Source organism: Physcomitrium patens, chromosome 23, assembly GCF_059467195.1.
Source record: "Physcomitrium patens ecotype Gransden chromosome 23, ASM5946719v1, whole genome shotgun sequence".
Classification (NCBI taxonomy): Eukaryota; Viridiplantae; Streptophyta; class Bryopsida; order Funariales; family Funariaceae; genus Physcomitrium; species Physcomitrium patens.
In genome coordinates, this window is record NC_143432.1 from 14,648,093 (window position 1) to 14,673,147 (window position 25,055).

A 25,055-nucleotide genomic window follows, 5' to 3' on the forward strand; every position below is an offset into this window, starting at 1 on the left:
GGCCTCTTCAAATCCTAAGGAAGACCTCTGATATTTCCCCTTCCGCCCTCGCTCCTTGCACCGCGTGGGAGTTTCAGTGTCTCGGATCGGGACGAAATGGTGAAGTTTCTGAAGCCTAACAAGGTGGTCGTGCTCTTGCAGGGCCGCTACGCCGGTCGCAAGGCCGTCATTGTTAAGAACTTCGACGATGGCACCAAGGAGCGCCCCTACGGCCATGCCATCATCTGCGGCATCGCCAAATATCCTCGCAAGGTGTGCTAGCAGCTGTGCTTAATTTGCTTGTTTATGTTTCCTCTTTCGTGTGCTTGCACTTAGTAGGCCAATTTTTTACTGAGACATTTATTCTACTTGCATTGGAAGATTGAGTTAGACCAGTGTGAGTAGTTTTACGTGGGCATTAGTTAGGAGTCAGTTTTTTCCTTCTGTGAGTGAAGTCAGAAGATAGAATTTCTGCTTTGTTCGTACAGATTTTTGCACCTCTATTCATGCCAAAGGTTCTCCTGGTGGTTTTTTGACTGATCGGAACCGTTTAGCCCCTTCTTCTAACAACAGCGCATCTAGGGCAACGTTGGGGATTGGTCTTTTAGATTCCCTAGTATTTCTTCTTTGTCGATGCTTATTATTGAGATAATCAGCTGCATCAAACATAGCTGTGCGGTGTGAGTCTCTGTGGCACAGATCTTGCATTTTAGATGATTGGGAATATGATTGTTAGAAGTATCACAGATTGACGAAGAAGAGTATTATACTTTACTTATTCCATTTTCTGGTTCTTTACGGTTTTAGGTGATCAAGAAAGCTTCACAGAAGACCATTGCCAAGCGTTCAAGGCTGAAAGCTTTCACGAAAGTTGTGAACTACAACCACATTATGCCCACCAGGTATTTGTCTTGATTAACTTGATACCTGAAACACTTGGACACACGTCCTAATTGTGGACTCGCATGGCAAGGACGACTTATCTAGCTTTGAGATTTGGCTCGTCTAATTTGCATCGAACAAGATAAAATTCGTCTGATTTATGAGTGCCTGATACTGCACATGGAAGTTTTGGTGGCAATACACCTATTTCTGGCGAGTTGGCCTCAATTCACGAGGAATGGTTGAGTGCTAAGTTTTATTTGACGAGATCGACAAAACCGGGTCAGTGACTTGAATGAGCCAAAATCGTTGTTTAATTATTATGTGCCTACTTCAATAATTCCAGGTATTCGTTGGACGTGGATTTGAAGAGCACTTTGACCGCGGACAAGTTGGAATCTACTGCTGGCCGTGTTGAGGCTAGAAAGGTAATCAACCACTACCTTGAACTCCCTCAACTCCCTCATGTGTAGTCATCATGCAAGCTATTCAATCTTATTACACTGTCGGTCTGGTTACCAGTGATCACTAAGTTGTAGTGCTAGTTTTTTAGTACTGAACATTTTCCTTCTGATTGAAAGCATGCCGTCTTTTAAGTTTACCTTCACCCTGCATTCTGTACAAGGTTAACATGTAGAATTCTTGACTACAAGCTTCATTAAGCGATTGATGGCTTCTGTTGACAGGGGGCGAAAGCAGTGTTGGAAGAGAGGTTTAAGACTGGCAAGAATAGGTGGTTCTTCTCCAAGCTTAGGTTTTGAGAGTTTTCACCGTCTTTCAGACGATGGTAAGAGTTCTCCCATGTATTGGACTGCTACTTTCGTTGACAGGTTCTCTTGCAATGAGTTTACTTCACTGTGGTGTAAGGGAATACTCTACCAGCATTTGTACAATCGTTTTCGACATTTTCAAGTTTGTGTATCGATCCTTCCAACGCGTCCATGGTTTCGACAGCGAATCTTAAGGATGAAGTAGCTGGTATTTTCTCTTTCGAGTCATTCAGTAATCGTTCATAGTTCAACAGATTTGTCTCCGGAGTTGTTGATGAAAATGAAGTAATCACGGGAACATGTTTCGCAAAGCTTGACATATTACATCCGAAAGTCCTCAGCGCACCTCAGTAGGGGCAGAAAAAAGAAACTTGCATCAACAGGGTTGAAAACTTTTCTCCCGGCAGGAGTAGTGATGACCAAGTATATCTTCCGCAGTTCAGGCTGGCTGTGGCAAAGCCACCGCTGTCTAAGTTCCACTTTTTGCATGTCCTTGCAGTCTTTCCTTCAAGCAATGCAAATCAGTAGGTCAATGTCCTGAAATGTTTGAATCTTATGTAAATAGTCATCGATTGTTCTTATGGCACATCTGCTGATTCAAAAGTAATGAATACTTCATCTTAGGTATATGCTGACTGGTCTGCGGAACAAACCGTGGCGAAACATACTACTTTTGCTCTCCTCTAAATGCAATGTTCTTGCCGAACCCGAACATAAAATTCGGGCTCTAGATGGAAAGGCTTTCAATACTTGCCGAGTAAGCATATATAACATTAAAACTATTGCCCACAATTGAAGAGTAACAGCCATCAATCACAGCTATTTACGCAATTAGATCGAACACTGGAAAATGTGAGAGTCTTGTGCAATTTGTTCATGCGCAGACATGTCAAGGGCACTCAGAAGGTCCCTTACTCACCAGAATACGAGATAAGTGACACTCATGTATACGTAATATAAACAGTGCGTCAATTGTGCTTGACGCCCTCGCTCCTCAGAATGAACTAATCTTTACTAACTAAACGAACACGCCGGTACCAAGGTGTATGAATTTGTCTCTAATCTTCAATACGAAAGAGGCAGCGGAGTCAAGGGGAGCAGCTGAAAGAGAAGATTAATCAGCCGTGTCAGTGTTCATCGGAAACGACAGACAGTTATATATATATATATATATATATACTCGATTTTTGCCAAAAAAAATACTCAGACACCATAGTTTTTACCACAACGTCCTTAACTGCCAAATGAATGTCGACTCGGCTTTAGCGGTGGATATGTGCAGGCAACTTTCACTATCAAAGTCGGCAAATAGTAGATTCAACTGATCGATGTCGTGCAATACACCAGAAGCAGAATTGCCACTATATTATCCTCGAGCAATCTTTGAAATTATGCATCTACTAGCAAGGATATCAACGTCGGCGAGACAGGTCTACACCACCAAATTGTCAGGTGATAACAAACCTGCAAATCAGCAAAGTTTGAGGGCTTCGGCGCAACTGCAATCCTCGTCTATTTATCAAAAGAGAGGAAATCAAATCAAGAGCCAAAGATGCAAGAGTGGAAGAGGATGGTGAGTACCTGACAGAAGAGCTTGAAAAGGTTTGACGGAAAATGCAGGCAGTTGGTCACCATCGTCACTCTCATTATGGGATCCGACATCTTCAAGATTATTCTTTCTTACAAACGTCATGCGCTCCTGAAAACAATCATCCCAACACAAGAGTGGCCCGATCGCCTCCTGGTAGCTTTGTCACAAAAACCTCTCGCCCAGATAACAAATACTGAAAAAGCTCATCGAAGGTGGATGAATGCAGTATATTTATGCCCCAGAAAGACCAGCCTGACGACACCAGGCCGAAATTCTCGTGTTTCACAACAGGTATCAGCCCAGCAAGCATCCTCTCGAGGTCGAATAACCTGTTTGGAAACACACATTTGTATATTTTCTTTCCAGACTTCGTCAACACCTCGCACATGCTTAGGTCTGCGTCGACATCTTGGAAAACAAGATGATAATCGGTTGTGCACATTATCCAAGCCCCAGGCAAAATTACGCCCTTGTCCCAGATGCGCACTGGCGCAAGCAGCTCCCTCCTCCTCGGAACAAGAAGCTCAGAGAAACCTTCCTTGAACCTAATCAATTGAGTTATCTGACAAAAACACAAACATTTAATATACTCGGAGAATCCAATATCAAATGGTTCAAGGAAACCCTAACTAAGGTTGATAGCACGTTGCTACCTGTTTAAAGACTTGCTGGCACTCTGTCGTGAAATCCGAATGCTCATCGTAGTGAATCTTCACCCCTTTCCCGGTGCTCGATCTCAACATGTTAATATAATCCCGCAGAAACCCAAGCTCACGGCTCGCGAGGGGAGAATAATCCTCGTCGAATCTGTGAAGGGATCGCGTGCACGGGCGGATGCTCTGCGCCCTGTACCGATCCGTGCATGCAAATGGCAACTCCTCGCCCTTCGTAAAATAAAGTCCGCTTTTCAAGCAATTGCAGAAGCGGAGACGACAGAGAGCTACAAGCTCGCTCTCGTAGTAACGCTTACAATTTTCTTCGCCACAGTAATCGATAAGCGTGATCCACAGAGCAGCCCTGAACGACAGAGAAATGAACTCGAAAAACGAGGACACACGCTCAGGGAAGGTTCTGTATATCTGGAGCACTGTGGCTATGAGCGCACAGCGCTCCAGCATTCGGAGATAGCAGATGTAGAGAAAGAAAACAACACTTAAAGCTATGTAGATTCTTGAAGCTACAATCAGGTCATTCGTTACCTTCATGGACACGAAATGGGGATTGTTATTCATGATTAACACCTACACCTGCCGATGTTCATAACCAAAATCGAAACTGATCAAGCCGCTTGTGAACCTCTTGAAAGGACGATTCCAAATGGAATTTTCAACCTAACTCGGTCTTCAATAACCAAGTGCACAGAGATAGAGAGAGAGCATCGTCGACCTCTTCCCAAGAAATCCTTCATTCAACACGCAGCGAAGCACAAGCGTGCGTAGCAAGGGACTGGACCGAAACCTGACACCACCGGCGCCTCGGTCGTTGTGCTTGCAGAACTCTACTGAACCATAATCCTACTCTTTCATCCACGTCCAGGACAAAACCAGATAACAAAACAATCACGATACAGACACGCACAACTTATCAATCACCGTCGACCAATTCAACGGAGAAAGTAGGAAAACAAAATTCTGATATGCGCAGTCATCTAGAAAGAAATGTAAGGAATTGGAACTTGTTAGCTAATATATGATTCATCCTGAAACTTACCACTGATGCGGGACTTGGCCAGTGGACGACAGCAACTTGCAAGTCGCGGAAAGCTCTTAAACAACGACACCTCAGAGGGGGGGAAAAAGAAAACGAACGTGGCAACGACATCGTGATGCCATCTTTGCAGTCCTTCAAGATTTGTTGTTTCGGAGCTCGAATTCGACGTCGAGGTAGGTCTCTGATTCTCCGAGTCATGGCTAGACCACGACGGACATGCATCGAAGGTCCACGGACGCCCAATTCTCCTTGCAAATGCAACAGTCCACGGATTTGGCACAGGAAAAAAAACACGCAACTCGGCACAGATTCAGGCAGATGAGAAAGAAGTTCCGCAAGTATCACCGTAACAAGAGAGCGTTTCACGAAGACTGAGGAGAGTGATTGATTAGCTTGGACATGATCGGCATTCTGCTTCAAGCGCCGAAAAACTGCTTCGACGTCGAACATCCATGAATCTAATATATACTTTCCCTTTGATGTGATGGCCCAGACAAAGCCCGCCCAAACTTTTGAACACTTGAATTCGAATCAGTGTCTTCATATATTTGTGTTTCCCCTTGTGTGAAACTTCACATCTGAAAACTTTGAAAGTCTTTCTGTGGATCAGTTCTTTCAGTAGAGACCTAACGTTGTACACTCTTAACAATAGGCAATCAAAATCAGTAAAATTTTTAAAGTGATTAGTAAGTAAAGAAATTTTGAAAACACAGAGGTAATGTATGCATTAGGATTTCATATCCAAACTTCAAAAATACTGAATATGGTGTTTGAATAACACAAAAAGCAGAAAAGTAAAGCAAAAACTAATAAAAAGGAAAAAAGAAAACAAAATTGCAACCTTGTGCATATGGAATTGACTTTATAAGTGTAGGATTGTGATGCTATTAATATCTTTTAGGTTATTTTGCATTTGCATATATATGGAATCAATAATTAATATCCATAAATATTTTAAAAATTAAAAAAATATATAGTGTTCTTTCAAAACATTGTTTACTTCCATTATATTAATTTTCAAAATTCACAAATGTCAATCATAATCTATGTACATGTATGTTATATATATATATATATATATATATATATATACTAGTGGAACCCTATGCCATAGAAAAGCAATAAAATGATATGTTGTATAGATAGTAAATTGGAGATCTTTCTAATTGTTAAGCAAGACTTTATTGTTGGTTAGCAATTTCTTTTATTTTGGCCAATAAGAAGGCTTCTAATTGTCTTTGTCTTATAATTATAATTAAGCTTCCTTATTATATAGATATTCTAAATTCAAAGTATTATCAAATTATAAAAATCATTCAATAATATCATGCATATGATTTTATTTTTTAAAATCACAAATTTATATATATACCCTTATTTTGTGTTTAAAAAATATGGATTATTTAGATTAAAAACAGAAAAATAATATAAGGTTTTACTTTAATTGAATTCATATCTTTGATTGTGCTGAGCAGTATACCAAAACTAAGTTTCATGTAAATTATCATTGACTAATATTAAAACTGAATATTTTTTAAAATATTTGTATGTATATTATATAATAAATCAAATGCCAGGATAAATCTAGATAGGGTTTTTTATGAAAATTATTATAAGAAATTATATATATATATATATATATATATATATTCATACATACATACATTGTATTTTTTTTTTTAATAAGCAAGAGAAATTGAAAAAGAAATCTAGAGTATAACATTGATATATCCTTTGAATTACAAATAATTCATTAAAATTTTTAAATCCCAAATATTTCTAAATATAGTATGTGTAAAAAATATTTAATTCTTTTGAAGTTAATAAATTAAAAAGAAAATTATCATGGATTTTGTAGGTGGTCATGGTTGAGGAAATATCAACCAACCCATAATTCTTTAATTCTTTCCACCTTTTGATTATTTTTGGTCTTTATTTATTTATTTATTCCATCTTGTAGTTACTTCTTCATGATCATTAGAAATATCAATTCGTGTTTTCTTTTTCTTTTGCATTCCGATGAAAACTTAAAAGGTTCAGCACACTGCCATTTAGTTGCAGTTACAAACTTTACTTTTGTTCTTTGACTTTTCTTTTTTCTTTTTCTTTGACCTATACTGTCTTTTTTCTTTAACATTTTCAATTTATTAATTCTTGGATATGTTATCAATGACTGTTATTCTTCGCAGCTTAGCAAATTTCATACAAATGTGAGTCTTTAAAACGCTTGTAAAATACCAAAAATAATGTGTTCATCAAAATTGAATGAGAATATGCTATTTTTGAGGTTTTATACACATTCACATAAACCTTACGTATTGAAATATTTATTTTGCATTATAACTAGTACAAGCATTCATAGCAGTGTATTGCACACCTACAAAAAGGTCTCTGATTGGTTCAACTTCTTCACAGTAAGTAAAGAGATTTAGACACTCAAAAAACATCACAAGTGTAATTGTTTGACTTTGGGGAAAAAAAAATAAAAAATAAAAAATAACTGTCTACGATAAAATTTAAGTATTTTGAGAAATATGATCATGTGTGTGTTTGTATATATATGTGTGTATTTTGGCTCTAAAATTAAAAAAATAATTCCATGAAAAAAAAAATAATTCAACTTCAGTAAAGATTTATAGTTGTTTAAATATAAAAATCGGATGAACTTATATTTTTTTGAATCTCTTTTCAAAGAATATTTACAGCAGTGTAAGAAAAATTTATGATTGTAACGTTTTAGTTAAAACCTTATTTTCATTTTTCATGCATGATGTTAAAAAAGAAAGTTAATACATGAGGATAGATGTATCCTACATGCTTGGTTTTGTGAAATTCAAATTGACTTGGCCAATGTAAACAAGAAATTGTGAAATTGTTCATAGAATTTATGAGGTTTTAGAATTATAAAACAAACCTAAAATAATATGGAAAAACTGGATGAAGCAAAGGGGCAAAAAGAAGAATTGAAAGTAGGAGAATTTGAAAACCTATCTAATTCTTCATCTCCAAAAACAAAAGAAGAAATATGGAAGAAAGAAGTGCCAATACCTCCTTTTTATTTTCAACCCACATTGGTTGATATGCTTGTGCCTATTAAAGCACTTCACTACAAAGATTACCCATATTTTGCTGATATGCCTGAAGAAATTCGGGAGCGCATTGTTGCATTATTACCAATTGATTTACCATTAGATCTTATTTCCGATGTAAGGTGATTGTATGGAAATAATTTTGTACAAATGAACGTCTTAATTTGATGTGCCTGCACAAGGTTTTACATGAATTTTTATGGGTTTTATGCTTTAATATTGCAGTCTTCAATTTTAATATACCATATTCTATTTTTTTTTTCTTCCGGTACTATTAGAACTGCATGTCTACAAAATGAATTATAAATCATAACAAATTATTTCATACCATTTGAGTTTTTTGCTTATATGAAAATATAAAAATGTCCTGGGCACAATCAATGATATTTCATTGATTAATGTGATATTTGATTGAATAGTTGATTACAGAAGAGAGTTATTGGAAGAGAAGATCACTTTCTAGATGGCGTAATGTTGATATTGCTTGTCATGGAGACTCATGGAAACAGCTATATTTTGAACGTAATTTGAGTGAATTTATTGAAAGGTGGTTTTATATTTCTTTTAAATTTTTAAATTTTTTTGAATAAAAAGAAAAGGAAGTTAGAAAAAGTGTTTTTAAAACCCAACTTAAGTGAAATACATATAAATAATATATAAGCTTTGTTGCTACTTCTATACTAATGTTTGTTATCATTTTTTAATGTAATGCTAGCTACGAGTTAACGAAGGATTTAAAGAAAGATCTGCAAGACCTCTTAAGACTAAGTGCAGCTTATGTACATAATATCAATTTGCAAAAACTTCCTTCACATTTGCAGTTACTTCTAATAAATGAAGAATTGCAATGGCAAGTTCACATGTCTCATTCAAGAATGCTTGGTTAAATTTCATTAATTATTTTTAAAAACCTATCAGATTTGTTTGAGAGATCTTTAAAATCTCCATACTGCATCACTAGACATATTTTATAAGTAAAAATAATAACATGTATATATTTACATGTATAAAGAATCAAAATTATGTAAGGAATTTATTCCATGAATAAAAAAATGAACATTTCAATGACACATAGGAATCTAAGTACATTAAAGATTGAATATGGAGATCCAAATGCATGTATGAGTTATGATATCAAAAAAATTGGAATGCTTAATTCTGATTGTATTTCTATGGCGGCATTTTGTTCTGTTACCCACACCTTAACGGAGCTGAACTTATCTTCAAATGCTCTTTGTGATGATCATGTGTGATCCCACCAGCTACTGATCATGCACTTTTAAGTTTAGTTTTTCTAAGTATATATATATATATATATATATAGTTGATTTTATGAATGGTTGATAGGAAATGTTAATCAAATTGAACTGATTTCACTCACAGGTGCTTGCACTTGTGGATGGAATGGTTCAAAACCCTACAATTGTTAATTTGGATCTCTCACACAACATGATTTCTGATGTTGGATGTGAGCATCTTGCTCGACTGCTCAATGCAAAAAATTGTATTCTCTTGTTTCTCAACCTTTGCAATAATCAAATTAAAAAAATGGGTACATCAAATAAAAAATATTAAATTTTTATTTGTTTTATTTAAAAATAATAAGTATGCATTGTAATAACCAGCTAATTAACAATGAGCTTGTTTATGAACTTAAGGCATTGACACAACATTATGAACCACATATTGAAAAAAATTCACTTTGTATAAAATAGGCATCATATTCGAGCTTGATTTTTATTTTTATTTTTATTGTCTCTCTCTCTTTCTCTAAATATTTATTACTACATTTTCAATTAATAGGAACACAAGCCATAGGATATTCTCTATCTACAAACAAGAGTTTGTTATCTTTGAATTTACGTTTGAATGATCTTGGAGATTATGGTGGTCATCGTGTTTTTGAGTATATGATGGACAATCAAGTTATCCAGGTTTGAAAAATAATGCTTCATTGTATTCATCGGCTACCAGTTATTAACTTGTAATATATATATATTTACAAACTTTCAATAAAAAGTTGGTTTAATGCAGAGGTTGAGTATGTCAGCAACTGGATTTAGTGTGGAAGGTGTGGAGGCATTGACAAAGTTGCTTCATTTACCACAATCAGAACTTCAATATTTAGATATCTCAGCCAATCCAGGAATTGGTCCTGCTCAAGGACAGACCATATATGCTGCATTGGTTGCAAAGAAAAAAATGAAAGAATTACATATCAAAAAATGTGGCATTGGAGTGGAATTGGAAGCACAATTTGATGGCTTGTTACAAGCTCGTAAATTTGATATGGAAGATTTGTTTTTAAATCCAGAGGCACATGGATAATTCATAAGGCTGTTTTATTTTATTTTGTTTTGATCCTTATTCTTACTTTCACCTTTTTCATTATATATATATGTATATATATATATATATATACATATACATGTATATATGTAGAAAATTAACAAACCTAATTTATGGTTGAAGTATCGTGTATTGATGGTTGGAAATTTATTGGTAGTGACTACATATTCTTGTAAAAGTTTTAGACGTTCTTGTATGAAATATTTAAAATTATACTTACAAGGGTTGAAACAGTGATTATTTGTAGACATATTTTGAATTTGTGAGGTCCCAATTACATTATTTTTCATAATGAAAGTCTTAAAATTGGGTTGATTTATACATTTGAAGAAAACTGTTATGTGTTAATTAGTTGATACTTAAAAATAAAAAGTTGGATCAACAGCAATATTTGGATTTTAAATATCTCATTTTAGTTTTGACTGTTGAACATGTAGTGAACAAAGGATTACCATCTTCAATCATAATAAAGCCTATTTCAACAATTTCAGTATCACATTATTATATGACTGCAAATTGTTGAAAATCGTTCTTGTTAAGGCAGCTGATAAGATAACAAATTTAATGTCACTCTCTATTACAAACAATGAAGTTACTAATTAGTAAAAAAAATTAAACAAATATTAATTATTGATGTTAGGTAAAATAATGTTTTTATAATGCGGTGTGGGAAGAAATACTTGTCTAGCACATGATAGAACAATATGAAAATTAAATTTAGAGGGTATTTAATTCCAGAGTTTAAGAAGAAGCTCTTCTAAAAAAAAAAAATTATGAAAAATGAGACACTATTAAATATTCAATTTGGACAAAGAAGCAAAAAAATTGACCTGCTAACAATGCAACAAGGTGATTTGCAAATATAAAAGAAGACATACCTTTAAAAGCCTCAACATTAGGGATGTGCATGTTTGATGCAATGTTTTGGTGAAGGAAATGTTAGAATTGAAATTTAAAGGAAAAGTAATAGAATTAAATGCAGAAAAATTGATGAAAATATTTTGAACTATAAAACAATGGAATTCTTTTTTATGAATAGTAATACAGAAATCTCTATCTATCTATAATGTAGAAGATAAATTCACTTAATTTGTTTACCACTTTATTTTGATAACTTAAGCATTTTCGTTCTCGTTGATTTTTTTTCGATTGAAGTGATCTAAAACGACAACCTAATTGTTTTGGATAATTCTACATGAATATACTTTTTTATCTTACCTCGAATTAATATTTTGAAACGAACCCACAAAGGATTCCACTGCTAACCTGCTTTCCAAAGCAGCTTCACACTATTCCCTGATTCCACGCCAAAACCGTCTTGCACAGTCTCAAGATTCCAGGCAGAATTTGTCTTGTAACCTGGCCATTGCCAGAGTGGGAGATTCTCCATGGCCTTGGAGCATGCTCCGGCGATTTGTGGCTCAGAGGGGAAAGATCTTCCCGTTGGCAATCACGAGGACAATCTGCGACCGAGAGATGCTCCACGAATGGTATGTAAGTCTAAGTGATTCGCTGCTCTCTCTCTCTCTCTGTCGGTGGGAATTGCGTTTCTGCGCACAATTTGGATTGAAGGTTTCGTTTCTTTGACCAGAACGATGGCGGTATTTTTTTTCTCATTGAAGATGCCATTGAGGAAACCTTGTTGACAGTGGCAGTGTCGTCCCTCTCGAACCGCGAGCTACGAATTGTGATGCTGTATCCGTAGGTGCTAGAATTCTATCTTTTCTCAGACGAGGTTGGCAGTTCCTTTGGAGGGGATGATATGTGATGACGAAATTTCTGTACATTATGATTGTGTTGTGACGAGACATTCAACAAGTTTCTGTGGATAAAGTTGCCATTAAATTTGTGGAATAGAGAATTTCTTGTGCCAAGTGTTGTTGACTAGTTTCAGCTCGTCTGCGAAGCTCGAATGCCGTGCTATTCTGCGCTGCCCTGACAATAGCTCTTCCCCTGCGCTTGTCCAGAGTAGGAGCAGATAATGGATAATTGCTCTTGATTTGTGAGGTTTAGATTACGCGGGTTGCTTCAATGCACGTATGAGATGCCGCCCTTGTAGATTTGCAGAATAGCATACATCCTCTTTATCTAGGAAGCACTTGGTCTAGCATTTCAGCAAGAATGTGGTTCAATCTCTAAACACAAGAATCTGCTCGTACTGCCTTGAATGCCGGGGACCGGGGAGGAAATGAGCAGCGGAGTAATGTACTCCAAGTCGCGAACGAAGGAACATGTTGTGCAGAGGAAACTTGGACATAGTCAATCCTGTCGCCAGTTATCGCCGCCGTCCACAATGCTGCCGCTTGGTCTTGGAACAGGTTAGTGCCTAATTTCCTTAGGAATTCTCCACTTTCCAAGCTACCTTATTTCATGACATTCTTCCTTGTGTTAGAGCTCGTGCTGGATTACATGGAACGTTTAGCCTTGCATATCCAGAATTCAGCGAATTATCGATTCCTGGTACAACTTTTTGGATCTTTACAACGTCGCGAACTGAAGACTCTTTTGAAAATTGATTAGGGCCGGGGCTTGGAAGCCAAAATGGCAAAGTACACAAAACACCACCATCCTCGTCAAGCACCGACTCAACGAAAGCCTCATATACGGAGCCACAGGACTGGGGAGTGAATGCACGGGATGAGAAGGGGCGAACAGCTCTGCATTTTGCATGTGGAATGGTTCCAGCAGATTGCGCGCGTCTTTTGTTGGATGCTGGTGCAGACGTACATGCTCGTGATAAGGATGGCTATACTCCCTTGCACATGGCAGCCGGCTATGGCCGATGCAACTGCGTTAAGCTTCTTCTGGATCACGGCAAGCTCACTGAATTATCGCATTGGTTATTCTTTTACTGCATGATTTGTAAATTTTGGTGCTAGAAATCTTGAATCTTGAACTTGACCTGATTATGTGTGATTGGAATCGAGTATCAGATTATTGATCCCAGTCTCTTTGATAATTTGACATATTTCTTGACTGTCTTGTTCCTGTTTGCGCTATCCTCTCAGGTGCAAATGTATTCGCTCGCGAACGAGCAGGGCGAACTCCTCGAGAACTAGCGGGGGAAATCCGTGATGACGGTAATCAAGCGCAGGAGGTGGTGAAAGTTCCTCGAGGAGACATTGACCAAACCATACAGTTACTGACTGAAGCAGAAAGCAAGTGCGTCGACAATGCTGCACAAGAGAGAAGTCGCAAGTTGTCAAAAATTTCCCATTCAGCTCCTACTCTGAGTAATTCTTACGAGTCCCATTCAATCGCTACGAACGAATTTGGTAAATCAAAGAAGTCACTATGTTCGGCGGCTCTAGAGAACGCTCTCACAGGTTTGTACTTTTGTCAAAATTGTAGCGAAGACATTGCTCCTCATGAATCCTGATTTCCTTCTGATTCTCGTCTCATCTAAGTCTACTAGCAGTAAGTTATGTGAATATTGTTAGAACTTCAACTTGTAGGTATTTAATATAATGTATGTAGTGGCTCGGATTGTGAACTCAATAATTCTCTTTATCATCTTTCTTTTATGGTTACTGAAGGAGTCTCTCAAATTATGAAGAGTGTAGCACAATTTTTGGTGAATTACGCGGTATTGAGGCTTGCATCGTGTTTGCTCCTTGAAAATATGAGATTTATTGTGAAAGTTTCAGGAGACGCAGTGTCCAGTTTCTGGAACAAAACACTAAAAAACGGCAACTATTCACTCTCATTTAAAGATCATCTCTTGCAGGATATTCTATATCAGATGCTCTTTGGCAACATTAATTTGAGAGTAGGTTAACAGTGGCAAGGGAGTGCAGTAGTAACAAATCTATTGAATATAAAGGATCGGAAAGGAGGGAACCTCAGTTTAGCCGATTTTTGCAGTGGCCTGCAGAGGTGGTCACGTCGATGTTGTGGAGCTATTGCTGTCCAGCGGTGCGCATGTAGATGCCCATGACCCAGATGGTGCGACACCCCTTCTGGCAGCAGCTGACAGCGGGTTTGCCAAGTAAGTTTTCGCTATTCAGCGGCTTAATGTTCAAATTACTAAGTTGTTCACTTGCTCTCAAGTGTATACCATCTTCGGGACATGTGTTAAAACATCAAGATAGAGTAGGCCTGAAAAGAGCGTTCAAATACTTTCTGTAGCGAGTTTCGTGTAAAATCTCTCGAGTGCCAACCTGGAATGCCACTGGTTCCTCTTGCTACACTTGGTCTGCGTAAATTGTAGTGAATTATATCAACATGTCGGATTGAACTGTTTTTCTGAGACCAAATATAGGATATGGTGGTGAAACAGATGGCCTTTTATCGCCATCGTATATTTGGCGAGAAACTCATCCCGAAATCCTCTACATTGAAATCTTTCCTTAGTCAACTCACTTAGATGTTACGATGAAGCTGTAGCTTTGAAAGGCGTTATGTTGGATCAATGTGAAGACTGAGGTGGGAAATGACAGTTGTGTCCAGTTGCTACTCAAGCATGGAGCCAATGCAGATGCCAAAGATCGTGTGGGTGTTACAGCACTCATTGCTGCAGTAAGTGTTGCTTGACCTTGCATCCTTGACTGGTTCTTGCGTGATTAGTAGGATCATAGAACTCAGTCTTCGCACACCACTTTAATTTCCTGAAGTAGAAGAGACTACTCACGTTCTAGATCTCTACTCTGAGTACAATTCTGGTCTTCACTCCAACTGTTTATGTTCTTCTCGAAAAGTTCAGGTACCAGAGGTTGAGATCCGTGTGAGGTTTTGAACCACTGTTTGTGAGCCTAACTCCGCCAATATATGAATTTGTGTCTCATAAATTAGATCCCTGTCATTTGCTTGCATGGTTGCAGCGAATGACGACTTGTACCCCATGATTTGTGTGATATGATGGCGTAAAGCGATCACTATGCTTAGCAGTCCGAATTTCACCATCAAAGATTTAAACTATATCCTGCTTCTTAGGTATGATTTACTGAAAGTTCTTTTTTTTCTTTTCTTTTTACATATATATTTTTAAAAAGAATTTCGGGGTTTCTCGTTTTCTGATGGCCAGGCATACAATGGTCACTCCGACTGTTTGGAAGTTCTTCTCGGTTACAAAGCTTCGGTGGATGCAAAATCTCATGGGGGCGTAACACCTCTCATTGCTGCTGCCGAGGGCTGTAATGCTGATTGCACTCAAGTTCTTCTTCTGGTAAGCATTTCCCACACTGTGCTTCACGTACTGTACTCTTAAAGGGGTCGAGACGTCCGTGCAAACTTCCGTAGATCTTTTTTTTCTCATATAAATTATCTGACTTGAAAATACGGAATTGCATTCCTCTTTCCTGTGCAATACATTCAGGCCGGCGCACAGGTAAATGCAAGGACCTCAGAGGGCAAAACCGCTCTTATGCACGCTGTCAGTCGCAACTGCGTAGAAGCTACAGAATCTTTGTTGAATGGAGGCGCTGAAATCAATGCTGGTGATGGCGAAGGCTTCACAGCACTTCATCATGGAGCACGAAACAACTCTGCCGAGTGCCTGTAAGAATTCTCTTCAGCCATGTTGTCCTTTTTGATCCCTCATTTGGAGGAAAAAATGGAGAGTGGGACAAGAGCAGAACAAGGACCTTTAAGTCAGATTTAACCAGGGTCAATTACATTCTCATCTGCGTTACAAGGACATCTCGAATGATTGTTACAGTATGAATTTTAAACGTATTTATGTCAATGGGTTTCTTGCGTGACAAAGATGTTTTGGCCACTTTCACAGACGAATTTTGCTGGAAAAAGGGGCAGATGTCACTCGAAAGTGTCGGCGAGGTCGAACGCCACTTCAAGAAGCTCCGAAAGACAGTGAAGCTGCTAAGCTACTGGTATTGAACGCAAAAAACTGCTCTTAAATTTGCCTAGACATTGAGACAAATCAATGAATTTGGTCATCCCATTCTTTATTGCCCATATAAATATGTGAAAGATAAGTTTCACAATGTAATTTCCTTTTTCTTTATTTTTTTATTCTGCAATTAAGTAGAATTACGGTTTGTCAAGGATGGCTGATGACTTGCATTCAGACTATTCGTCGCGACAAGTTCGATTCTAAAGCAGCTGGTTCAATACATGCATTTAGGAGGAAAGGTGGAAAATGCTGGAATCTGAGATTGCAATGCGGCAGATGGAAGTTCTCAACCTTTTTGAACAAGACAGAAATATGCATAAGTCCAACACATCTAAAAAGTCAAGCACACGGCAGGCACGAGAGAAAAAGAACGGAAGGAGGAAGAAAGAGCCAGTTGAAAAGGCTGACCTCGCTAAGCAAGCGCTTCCAAAGTTGACTTCAACAGTGAAAGCTGGTGATGAACCCGTTTCTGTGGATGTTTTATCTTCATCTCCAGGGTCAGAAGTTGCAATGGAGCAACCCTCTCCAAATCTTGTGTTGGGAAATGAGGAGGATTCTGCTTCTGATAAAAGTACACATCTTTCTTGCGGAGGAGGCCAAGACAACGATACGCTTGGGGGCCTCTTCAAAACTGAGAAAGAATCAAGCTTAAAGTCCCCACTGATTGTCACCAATACCATGAGTTGCAGCTCTGGGGCCTCTGCACCTTCCTCAGCGGAGAATGTTTGCAACAATCTAGACGAGTGGATAAGAGTCGACGGAAAGCGGACGGCAGCTGTTGGTTCTTCTCCAAAGACTAATGCATCTCAGTCAAAACCACAAGGAAGCGCAGCAAGTACCGTATCATCATTAAGACCTGCTGATCATCTTTCCATCGAAACAAAGATATCTGGAGGTCAGAGCATTAAGCACATTCAAGGATCATCTAAAATTTTGAAAGAGATTGATGGTAAGGATGACGAGTCTTCACCCTGGGTACAGGTTCTTCTGAGAAGAACGCACTCCATTGGAGACGGAACAAGTGCAAGACCTATTGTTGAGGTTCCCTCGAAACCTAACTCTCCCCTGGAATCCAAAGCAGAGGATCATATATGGGAGACTGCAATCGAGTTCTCCGGCAATACAGAGGAGAAACTATCCGATCGTGTGCATCGTATTGAGATAGAACTGAATCAGGCAAGACTAGCTGCTCGTGCTCATATGCAAAGGGTTAGTAATTGCTACACATTTTGACTTAGTCAGCTACTTCACTATGTAATGGTTTCTTCTGAATTTTTTCTATAGTTCAATTTTAGAGTACTCTGAAAATCTGAATCTTTTGGGATTTATCTAGAACGGTGCTTACTGGATCTGATTGGAATCTGTCGTGAAGGTGAAGGAACTTGAAATGTTAGTTTCTACACGCCAAGTGGAAAAATCAGATGCAAACTCGGCTCAAGTAACGGAATTGACCCACGCATTAGAATTTCAAATAAGGGCACGTGTACAAGCTGAGAATGCGAAGACGGTGCTGGAGTTTCGCATTCGCGATTTGGAAGCAGTTGTTTCGTCTCAAAGCAAGGCGCTTGAAACCGCACAGGTATGAATTGTCGTCTATCAGTAGCAACATTTTAAGGAAGGTTCAGAGCACCATTTACTTTTCAATTGGATGCATCGATCTCGGTTTACCAGATAAACGTGCTCTCTCTTCTGTGGACGCAGGCGGAAATAGAGGAGCTCAAATTGCAAATGCTACGAAGGGAAGAAAGACACAAACAAGAGTGCGAAGTCCAACACAGAGAGTCTATTGCAGCTGCACTAGCAGCAGCTGCAGGCAGTTGTCGAGCCTGGGAGTTTTATCACTCTCGAGAAAGTTTGCGAGGATGGATTCCAGAGTGTGCAGAAACATCACGAAGTGAGTTTGCCCCGTCATTGCTTCGCTCAGCCTCAGCATCAAGCTACAAGATGGATGAACATCTCTCGACACTCGATTCTCCTAGGACCCGAAAGCTAAAAGGAGACCAAGAAGTCAGGGAAGAGAGCTTCGAATGGAAATCTACAGCCGCCGCCGCAGCTATAGCTGCAGCATCTATGATTCGAAGCAAGAGTTGCACATTTTGTTCGGCATTGAATTCACATCTCTCATGTCTCCCGCATAATGTTTCTAGCATCAACTCAGTTTCCGAGGCTCTGTCAAAACTAGACTCTCCAGAATGCACTTTAAACGACCATGAAGTAGATGGCAAGGGAGCTCTGGAAGATTCGGCCAACCAGGAGCCAAGTAAAATTGGTAAAGGCATCGTTCGTTCTGCAAGTGAAGGCTCGCTACATTCTACAGGAAGTGGGGCTGATCAACGGGTACAACAAGATCTTCTACCATTCATACCCATGGCAGGCCCTAAGACAGACCCAGTGAACGGATGGTTCAGCCTCGTTCCCAGCCCTGTGGATTAATGCTTACATCGCCCTTTTTGGCAGCAAATCTTCTGTAGTACCAATTATATACCTACTTTCGTCCTCTTCAGCGCTAGCATTCGGAGCAAGCCATCAAAGCTTTTCATGAGGATGCAATTACCTGGAATTTGTGAACCCTGCTGCCGCCATAATGTGATGAACCTCGCTGAGGGGATCCTTTTTTGGTCGAAACCACAAAGTGCGTCTGCTCCTGGGCAATTGATTTTGGAGACGAAGTTGCTGGATGCAAAGGAGGAATTGGACAAGCAAGTTCTTGCCTCATTGGAACATGTCACATGGCAGGATGTGTACACGTCTTCTCCACTCACTTCGAGATTTACTGTGTTCGAGCGAGCTTGGACTATCTTGAAAAGCATGAACCACTGTTTACTAGGAACACCGACCGGAGTACTTCAACTACACCGGATGCGCAAAGGATTCTCCAGTCATCATGTTCGGCCTGAATGTACAGTAGTTGGGAGATAACACATTATTCAGCTATGTGTGACGGACTCAATATCTTGTCATGGACATTGTTTCATGAAAGTAATCGTCATACTCGCATTCTCACTCTAGGAAAACCGCCTAGTAGGATCAAAACCGCTACCATCTGAGTTTGGCGGTGATAACATAGTTGTCAATACTGCCGTCTTCCTCCTACCTTTGGGTGGACACACGTGCATTATATACTCGTGTGCCTGTGGCAGCACACTGAAAGGTTAGTAAAATCTTTTGTTTATAGTTTGCAGCATTGTGCAGAGATTAAAACGTCCTATGGATATCTCTGTATCTTAGTACATTTCAATAATCATTGATACTCATGCGAGATTATTTTCTTAGAATTTCTTGCTCCATTGATTAGTGGAGCTGCTGTACCTCCAGTTGCTCGCTAACTGCGTGACAATATGGGAGACTTCAAGGGCTGATTGCGTAAGATAAATATCATAGACTCTGATGCAGATTGAAAAAATTCGCACCTCACGAGATCGCAAGAAAAGATTGTCACGGTATATGGTAAGAAACCGCTTCGTATCACCATGGTCGAGTAATTTGTCAAATTGTCTCATCGCGCAGCACTTTTTCACTATCATCAATGAGTTCTCCAATTCTGCTTTTAGACCACCGAATACCTTCCTGCCTATCCACATTCATGCGCATTTTCACGATTTCACCAATCCATAAGAATGGGAAAAGAAAAATAAAATCTCATTAGTAATTGGGCGAAGTGTAGTATGCTCTGGTGTTGCAGTTGAGAATGATCAATGTACATAGGAATCTGTTGCGACAGACTAGTATAGTCCCATACTTCGACATTTCCACAAGCTGAAGTTGACAATAGATGTGGTAAAATTTGCCAGCTCAGGGCGAAAGGGCCAAGACGAATATTCATTCAATGGCAACGGAGTATATCTGCACAATTTGAGATTGCCAGGAATTGGACGACCTAATCTCATATGCACATTACCTGGCTGGTTAGTTGGTTAATTTCGTACATTGTGTTTCTAGCCACTGAAAGCTTTTACTGACCTAGACAGAGTAAGGAGCGCTTTCTGGAGGATGCCGTGAACTTATTGAAAGATATTCCAAGATTCTATTGTCACACGAAATTCTTATTTTCAATGACAACCCTTTGTTTGCGTGAGAGGTATAATGTCGTACATGCTATTTAGGCAATCACATGATGCGGTGAAATGCAAAAGTACTTACTCTGCCCCGGCAACGTCGCACAGATTCGGATTCCGCTCTTGTAACGTTTCCACTAAAGTCGGCCACAATTTGCTCACAATCAAGGTGATGTCATGGCAGTGCGTGCGGTATGCGCGAGTCTTCATTTGACTCCAGTAGATTGATTCCATCAAATTAACGCACTTCTGACACACGTCTACAGTTTCCATCTTGTCGCCAGGACAACAGCGCTACTGCTCCACCACTTCGATTTGATTCTCTGGCGATTTGTTGGCGGGCTGCAAGGTCAGTCTCCCCACTGTTCTTCTCTGTTTTGAAATCCCATTATACTGGCGGGCTTACCAAAAGATGCCAATGTGCTGCGGCCTTGAGTTGCCCCATGTGTAACGGTTGAGCGTGCACTTCGTCCGCTCGGGGATGTGAATGGGACAGAGAAAGCAGTTGTTGACAGTTGAGAATGGTAGCGAACCTCCTGATACGTAATAGTTGAGGGAGACTCCCAAACGACTCGAATCAAAGAGATGAATTCCACACATGGATTAGTAGAATTTGAGGGGATTTTGGAATGAATCGGTAGGACTTGAGGCTAGCAACTTTGCAGCGTAAACCTTGCAAACCTCCAATTATCAATTTCATACGTATGCAATCCAAGTTAGATGCAAGTTAACCATCCTAAATACAGTAGTCACTTTGGTAGATGTTTCAGAACATCCAAGTGGAGGGTAAAATTCTAATGTACAAAGTTTTTATGTAAATGAAACTTGGATCAGCTGTCACTTTGTAAAATCTCATCACTCAGGCAGAGTGGGGAAGTTCGGGCCACATCATATTGGGTTCTCGTAATGTGCAAAACTAAGCTCTTGAGTAACTAACATTGCAGGAATGGTGCATGATGGCGGCAATGAATGATAAGAAGCATAATGCTCAGAGAATGGTTGTAGACTATCTAACACCTAATTATGTATCAAATGTTTACACTGACGTAGTGCATGCTAATGCACAGGTACGCGCGTCTTGATGGGTTTCAGCTTCAATCCAAGGCTCTCCGGAGAGAGGAGCTCAGGAGCCATGCAGGGTGGGCTCAACGGACTTCTAGGACTAGAAAGCGCAGATTTTAATGACCGTTCGTAGAAAGCATAGCCCATGAGGAATAACTCGATTGGAACCAACATAGATTGCGGTCGCTCCTCTGTTACTATAGATCCGCATCCTTCAACCTGAAAAACATGAATGGGACAGGCAGTCAGATGACCATTTATTTCACAACATCCAAGCGAATGAAACGAGACTAAATTTGAGTGCTGCATTGTAGGACCAAGAGTGGCATGGTTAATCTCACCTCAATCAACGCATTGTAACGTCTATTCATGACTTCACTTATGTGCATAGCTTCCGGGTGAAAGGGCGACTGATCACCAACTAGTATGAGGGTTCGGCACTTCAATTTCTTCAATTCCTCAGTCAAGCCCCGCCTGTGATGAATGGCTTGCAGATAATGCATGAAGCATTTACTGCGTCCTTGGTCCATGAACTACACAGGTCACGAAACACTCGACGATCAGGTCCCAAGTAAGAAAAGTGGTGCAGAAGAGGACAAAACAACCTCTCTAAGCAGATGGCACTTGCTTTGCCCTCAGACATTCGTTCTCATCAGAAACTAATGTCGCTTACCCCGCGGATAGTTGCTAGCTTGTATGTCCCTCCTACAGAAGCAGCAGCATCACGAACTCCCTGGAAAATGATATTCAAATCCTGTTATTTCTCTATATAGCCTGAATGGAATGTTCAGCATCTAACATTAGATCAACTATACAAAAAAAATAAAAATAAAAATAAAAAAAATCGATTCGTGCTTGATAAACAAGAATGCTCACCGAACTGAAGTAACGCTGAAGAAGCCTTTGCTTGACGAACTCGGTCATGCCACAGAAGTAAAGGAGGCTAATCATAGCCTGATTGTGCAGCCATTCAGTCCACGATGGACTTCGGGCAAGAGGTGATACTAGAATCAACCCTAATGCACGTTCTGCGTGCTTGCACTGCGCACCACCAAGAAATTTTTTATGAGACTTTATTCAGACTAAAATTGGCGTAACTAGCAACATCGCTGGCGTTCTAAAAGTTGCAGACATTTTCAACGAAACAGAGGAAAATCAAAGATGTGGTTTAAACACGCACAGCGAATAAACTCAGGATATATGCTCCACCAGTGACTCCCAAACCGATGACCTCGTCCAGTCTGCACTTCTCAAAACATAATCGAAATGGTTACCCCTAACTGCTCAGCTAATCACGTTTTCCTTCATAAAATGCTGCAAATGACAGAGAAAATAAAACTAAAGGATACAGGACAAAACTAAAGATTCTGACGAACGTACCCAAAATAATCCAAGACTTCAGCCACTTGATCAGCTAAATCATCAGCGGATAGTGATGAATGCTCAGAAGCGTTTTCGGGTGCCCCAAACTCGTGACCGGGTGGGTCAATGTGGAAAATACAAAAATGGTGAAAGAGCACCGATTCAGCTTCGGGGCAAGAGAGCAGCCCCTCAAAGCAAGATAAATCTGCATCCAGATTTCAGTGTCAGAAGCTAATGCAGATACTCACTGGAACTTTATTAGCCAATGTCGTGTGTGTATGGGTGTTTGTGCGGGAAAAGAAATTCGAGTCGTACAATTCAGTGCAACGTCCGGGTAGGTGATGAGAGCAGGCTTGTCTTGATCTCCGCAAACGGTAACGGATATTTGACCGAACGATGTGGGTACCATATACACCTGTAAACGTACCAATTGTCAGTAAAAGCGAACAGGCCCCTGATACACGACACAGTAATGAGTTATACGAACAATTCGCTGGGCCCTCGGCTCTAGGAAGGATTAAAAGCGCTATTCAAGAAACGCAACTGTGCCACCTTCTAAACATTTCGTTCGAGCAGGACCTCCCGGTTGATCAAAGTTCTAAACGCTACTACTCAACACCCTCAATATCAAAAAAATGAAACAGCCGGTAGACTGCAAAATTCATACTCCTGTAACATCTTCCGCATTGCGCACCCCAAACGCAAAGATCTAACAACGGAATGTAACGATCGTCATGCATCCGTCATCCCTTGTACACATAATTTGTGCTGTGTCTAACCCATCCAACTGACGTGTTAACTTCGGTATAAACCCACAGACTACACGCACCCAAGGGAATACCATACCTGTCCATCCCAAGGTGCAAGATCCATGTCCAAAGCAACCGAATCAAGTCCCTCCTCCATCACTTCAAGCGGCGAAAACACCATCGCACCTTTCAGCTCATAACATCCACCTTTCAGGCTTCTTTTCACTCTTTTGGCACCAAATTAAGAAACGTCAAGCACACCTCCTCACTCACGAAGCCCCACAATCGCACACACAGACAGACAGACACACACCCTCTTTCAGCTTCTAGTTACCGAAGATCGAGCCTAAAAATCTGTCACCGACACAATACTTCCACCAACTCGGCACCCCAAACACCCCTAAAGAAAATCCCAAAACCTCATGACGACGATTGCTCGGATCATCTGAGCCATCAGGGGAAGAAAACCAAAACTACACCTATACCACCCAGCTACCATAACTTGATTTGGCCCCATTTTTTTTTATGTCAATTAGGGGGTACAACTGTGAGTTAGCGCGTCGATGAGCAACGCTGAGGGCTACCGCTGCTGATGCTCAATTGGGCGCACTCTGACGCGGATGATGGCGAGGACGGCGAGCGGAGGAGCAATCGCGGTGCGGGTGCTGACCTCGTAGAGTCGGCTGGCTCGCCAGTTAAGCGACACCGCTACCAACCCTGGGGTATAGTTTCCGACCCTCCTATATCCGAACCTTCCAACCATGAGGTAGGGTTTCCGACCCTCCTGTCTCCGAACCTTCCAACCTAGGTAGGGAGAGCTAGGTAGGCCATGAGACCTCATCACCTGTAGCTGCGAGGTGGAAGGTCTCACGTTGTGCTTGGTTCCATACTTTTTATTCGCCCTTCTTTTCTTCTTCTCATTGCGTTGTTATGGATCAGTATAAACCCTAGTAATATATATATATATATATATATATGACCTAAAACTTAAAAAAAGAGAAAAAGCCATCCTCGAATGTGTTAAAATATTATACATTTAGTTTGGTGAGAAGAAGCCCTAATATCCAGCTTATAATACTCTTTCACTGTCCTGTTGCAGGACACTGTAATGAATGGATTCTAAACAATGGCTTTCTATGTATATTCATATGTATGTTTATGTTTTTTTTTAAATTCCAGGCTGGTTGCCATGTGGGTCCCACATTTTGAAACATTTGGCAGGATTTGAAAGTTTTGGGATTCCCAGTGGAGCTGAGGTGTCATGGATTGACCAACATGGAGTACATGGATCATAATAAAAGCCTTGAAACAGACTTTAGTGGGCAGTCTTTTGAAGATCCCATTAAACAATTCTAATATTTCATCTCATTTAGAAAGGCATCCAGGCATCCAAGCATCCAGCCTATTCCAAGATAGAGGAACAGTGCTGAAGTCCTTATAACATAGATGCATGTGTCAGAAAAACACCACAAGAAGGAGCAATAGAGGGTCATAGAAGAGAAGAATGAGAAACCATGAATCCATGTTGTCTCTGCTCCTCCCCATCATTGACATTCCTAGTTCATTTCTTCCAAAAATAATGCATCTAAGAAGATAAAGTTGAAGA

At 39.8% G+C, this 25,055-nt stretch overlaps 4 protein-coding genes and 2 long non-coding RNA genes across 34 annotated transcripts; 2 read left to right on the plus strand and 4 right to left on the minus strand.

Annotated features, from left to right (window-relative positions):
* Positions 1–52: 52 nt before the first annotated feature.
* Positions 53–2,423, plus strand: LOC112275679 (large ribosomal subunit protein eL27). Of its 3 annotated transcripts, none has more exons than XM_073530777.2 (5): positions 53–252; positions 787–881; positions 1,208–1,289; positions 1,548–1,648; positions 2,256–2,423. In XM_073530777.2, the coding sequence occupies exons 1-4, from the start codon at positions 97–99 to the stop codon at positions 1,620–1,622; spliced, it is 408 nt and encodes a 135-aa protein (XP_073386878.1). In that variant the 5' UTR covers positions 53–96; the 3' UTR covers positions 1,623–1,648; positions 2,256–2,423. The 3 variants fall into 3 exon arrangements, with proteins under 3 accessions (XP_073386878.1, XP_024362014.1, XP_024362013.1); XM_024506246.3 differs by lacking the exon at positions 2,256–2,423 and adding an exon at positions 1,886–2,187; XM_024506245.3 differs by lacking the exon at positions 2,256–2,423 and having other exon boundaries at positions 1,548–1,795.
* Positions 1,158–4,872, minus strand: LOC141044361 (uncharacterized). 4 transcript variants are annotated; one of them, XM_090246629.1, is made up of 4 exons: positions 3,876–4,871; positions 3,213–3,784; positions 2,870–3,095; positions 2,463–2,732 (listed from the first exon to the last, which is right to left on the minus strand). In XM_090246629.1, exons 1-2 carry the CDS (start codon positions 4,452–4,454, stop codon positions 3,341–3,343), a joined length of 1,023 nt encoding a protein of 340 aa, XP_090102755.1. In that variant the 5' UTR covers positions 4,455–4,871; the 3' UTR covers positions 2,463–2,732; positions 2,870–3,095; positions 3,213–3,340. The 4 variants fall into 4 exon arrangements, with proteins under 4 accessions (XP_024362007.1, XP_024362010.1, XP_090102755.1 ...); XM_024506239.3 differs by having other exon boundaries at positions 1,158–3,095; positions 3,876–4,872; XM_024506242.3 differs by lacking the exons at positions 2,463–2,732; positions 2,870–3,095 and adding an exon at positions 1,982–2,131.
* On the minus strand, positions 1,704–2,680 carry LOC112275678 (uncharacterized). The gene is made up of 2 exons (XR_016500299.1): positions 2,551–2,680; positions 1,704–2,136 (listed from the first exon to the last, which is right to left on the minus strand). It is a non-coding gene; the product is annotated as an uncharacterized LOC112275678 (long non-coding RNA).
* A 2,220-nt stretch (positions 4,873–7,092) lies between the features above and the next one.
* Positions 7,093–19,496, plus strand: LOC112275880 (uncharacterized). 22 transcript variants are annotated; one of them, XM_090246853.1, is made up of 18 exons: positions 7,093–7,142; positions 7,876–8,138; positions 8,441–8,568; positions 8,737–8,871; positions 9,097–9,268; positions 9,405–9,573; positions 9,825–9,955; positions 10,056–12,688; positions 12,891–13,184; positions 13,379–13,696; positions 14,235–14,358; positions 14,810–14,888; positions 15,394–15,534; positions 15,685–15,866; positions 16,096–16,198; positions 16,453–17,430; positions 17,594–17,800; positions 17,923–19,496. In XM_090246853.1, exons 8-18 carry the CDS (start codon positions 12,538–12,540, stop codon positions 18,652–18,654), a joined length of 3,309 nt encoding a protein of 1,102 aa, XP_090102979.1. In that variant the 5' UTR covers positions 7,093–7,142; positions 7,876–8,138; positions 8,441–8,568; positions 8,737–8,871; positions 9,097–9,268; positions 9,405–9,573; positions 9,825–9,955; positions 10,056–12,537; the 3' UTR covers positions 18,655–19,496. The 22 variants fall into 22 exon arrangements, with proteins under 22 accessions (XP_090102979.1, XP_090102978.1, XP_024362362.1 ...); XM_090246852.1 differs by having other exon boundaries at positions 7,098–7,219; XM_024506594.3 differs by having other exon boundaries at positions 7,127–8,138; positions 10,056–11,860; positions 11,962–12,688.
* On the minus strand, positions 7,775–8,474 carry LOC149986585 (uncharacterized). The gene is made up of 2 exons (XR_016500430.1): positions 8,350–8,474; positions 7,775–8,194 (listed from the first exon to the last, which is right to left on the minus strand). It is a non-coding gene; the product is annotated as an uncharacterized LOC149986585 (long non-coding RNA).
* On the minus strand, positions 18,849–24,123 carry LOC112275882 (protein NDL2). Of its 3 annotated transcripts, none has more exons than XM_073530545.2 (10): positions 23,547–24,123; positions 23,016–23,115; positions 22,719–22,905; positions 22,519–22,579; positions 22,215–22,379; positions 22,012–22,071; positions 21,680–21,871; positions 20,362–21,557; positions 19,632–19,788; positions 18,849–19,352 (listed from the first exon to the last, which is right to left on the minus strand). In XM_073530545.2, the coding sequence occupies exons 1-8, from the start codon at positions 23,628–23,630 to the stop codon at positions 21,333–21,335; spliced, it is 1,074 nt and encodes a 357-aa protein (XP_073386646.1). In that variant the 5' UTR covers positions 23,631–24,123; the 3' UTR covers positions 18,849–19,352; positions 19,632–19,788; positions 20,362–21,332. The 3 variants fall into 3 exon arrangements, with proteins under 3 accessions (XP_073386646.1, XP_024362366.1, XP_073386647.1); XM_024506598.3 differs by having other exon boundaries at positions 19,632–19,792; XM_073530546.2 differs by having other exon boundaries at positions 19,531–19,792.
* Between the last annotated feature and the right edge of the window lie 932 nt (positions 24,124–25,055).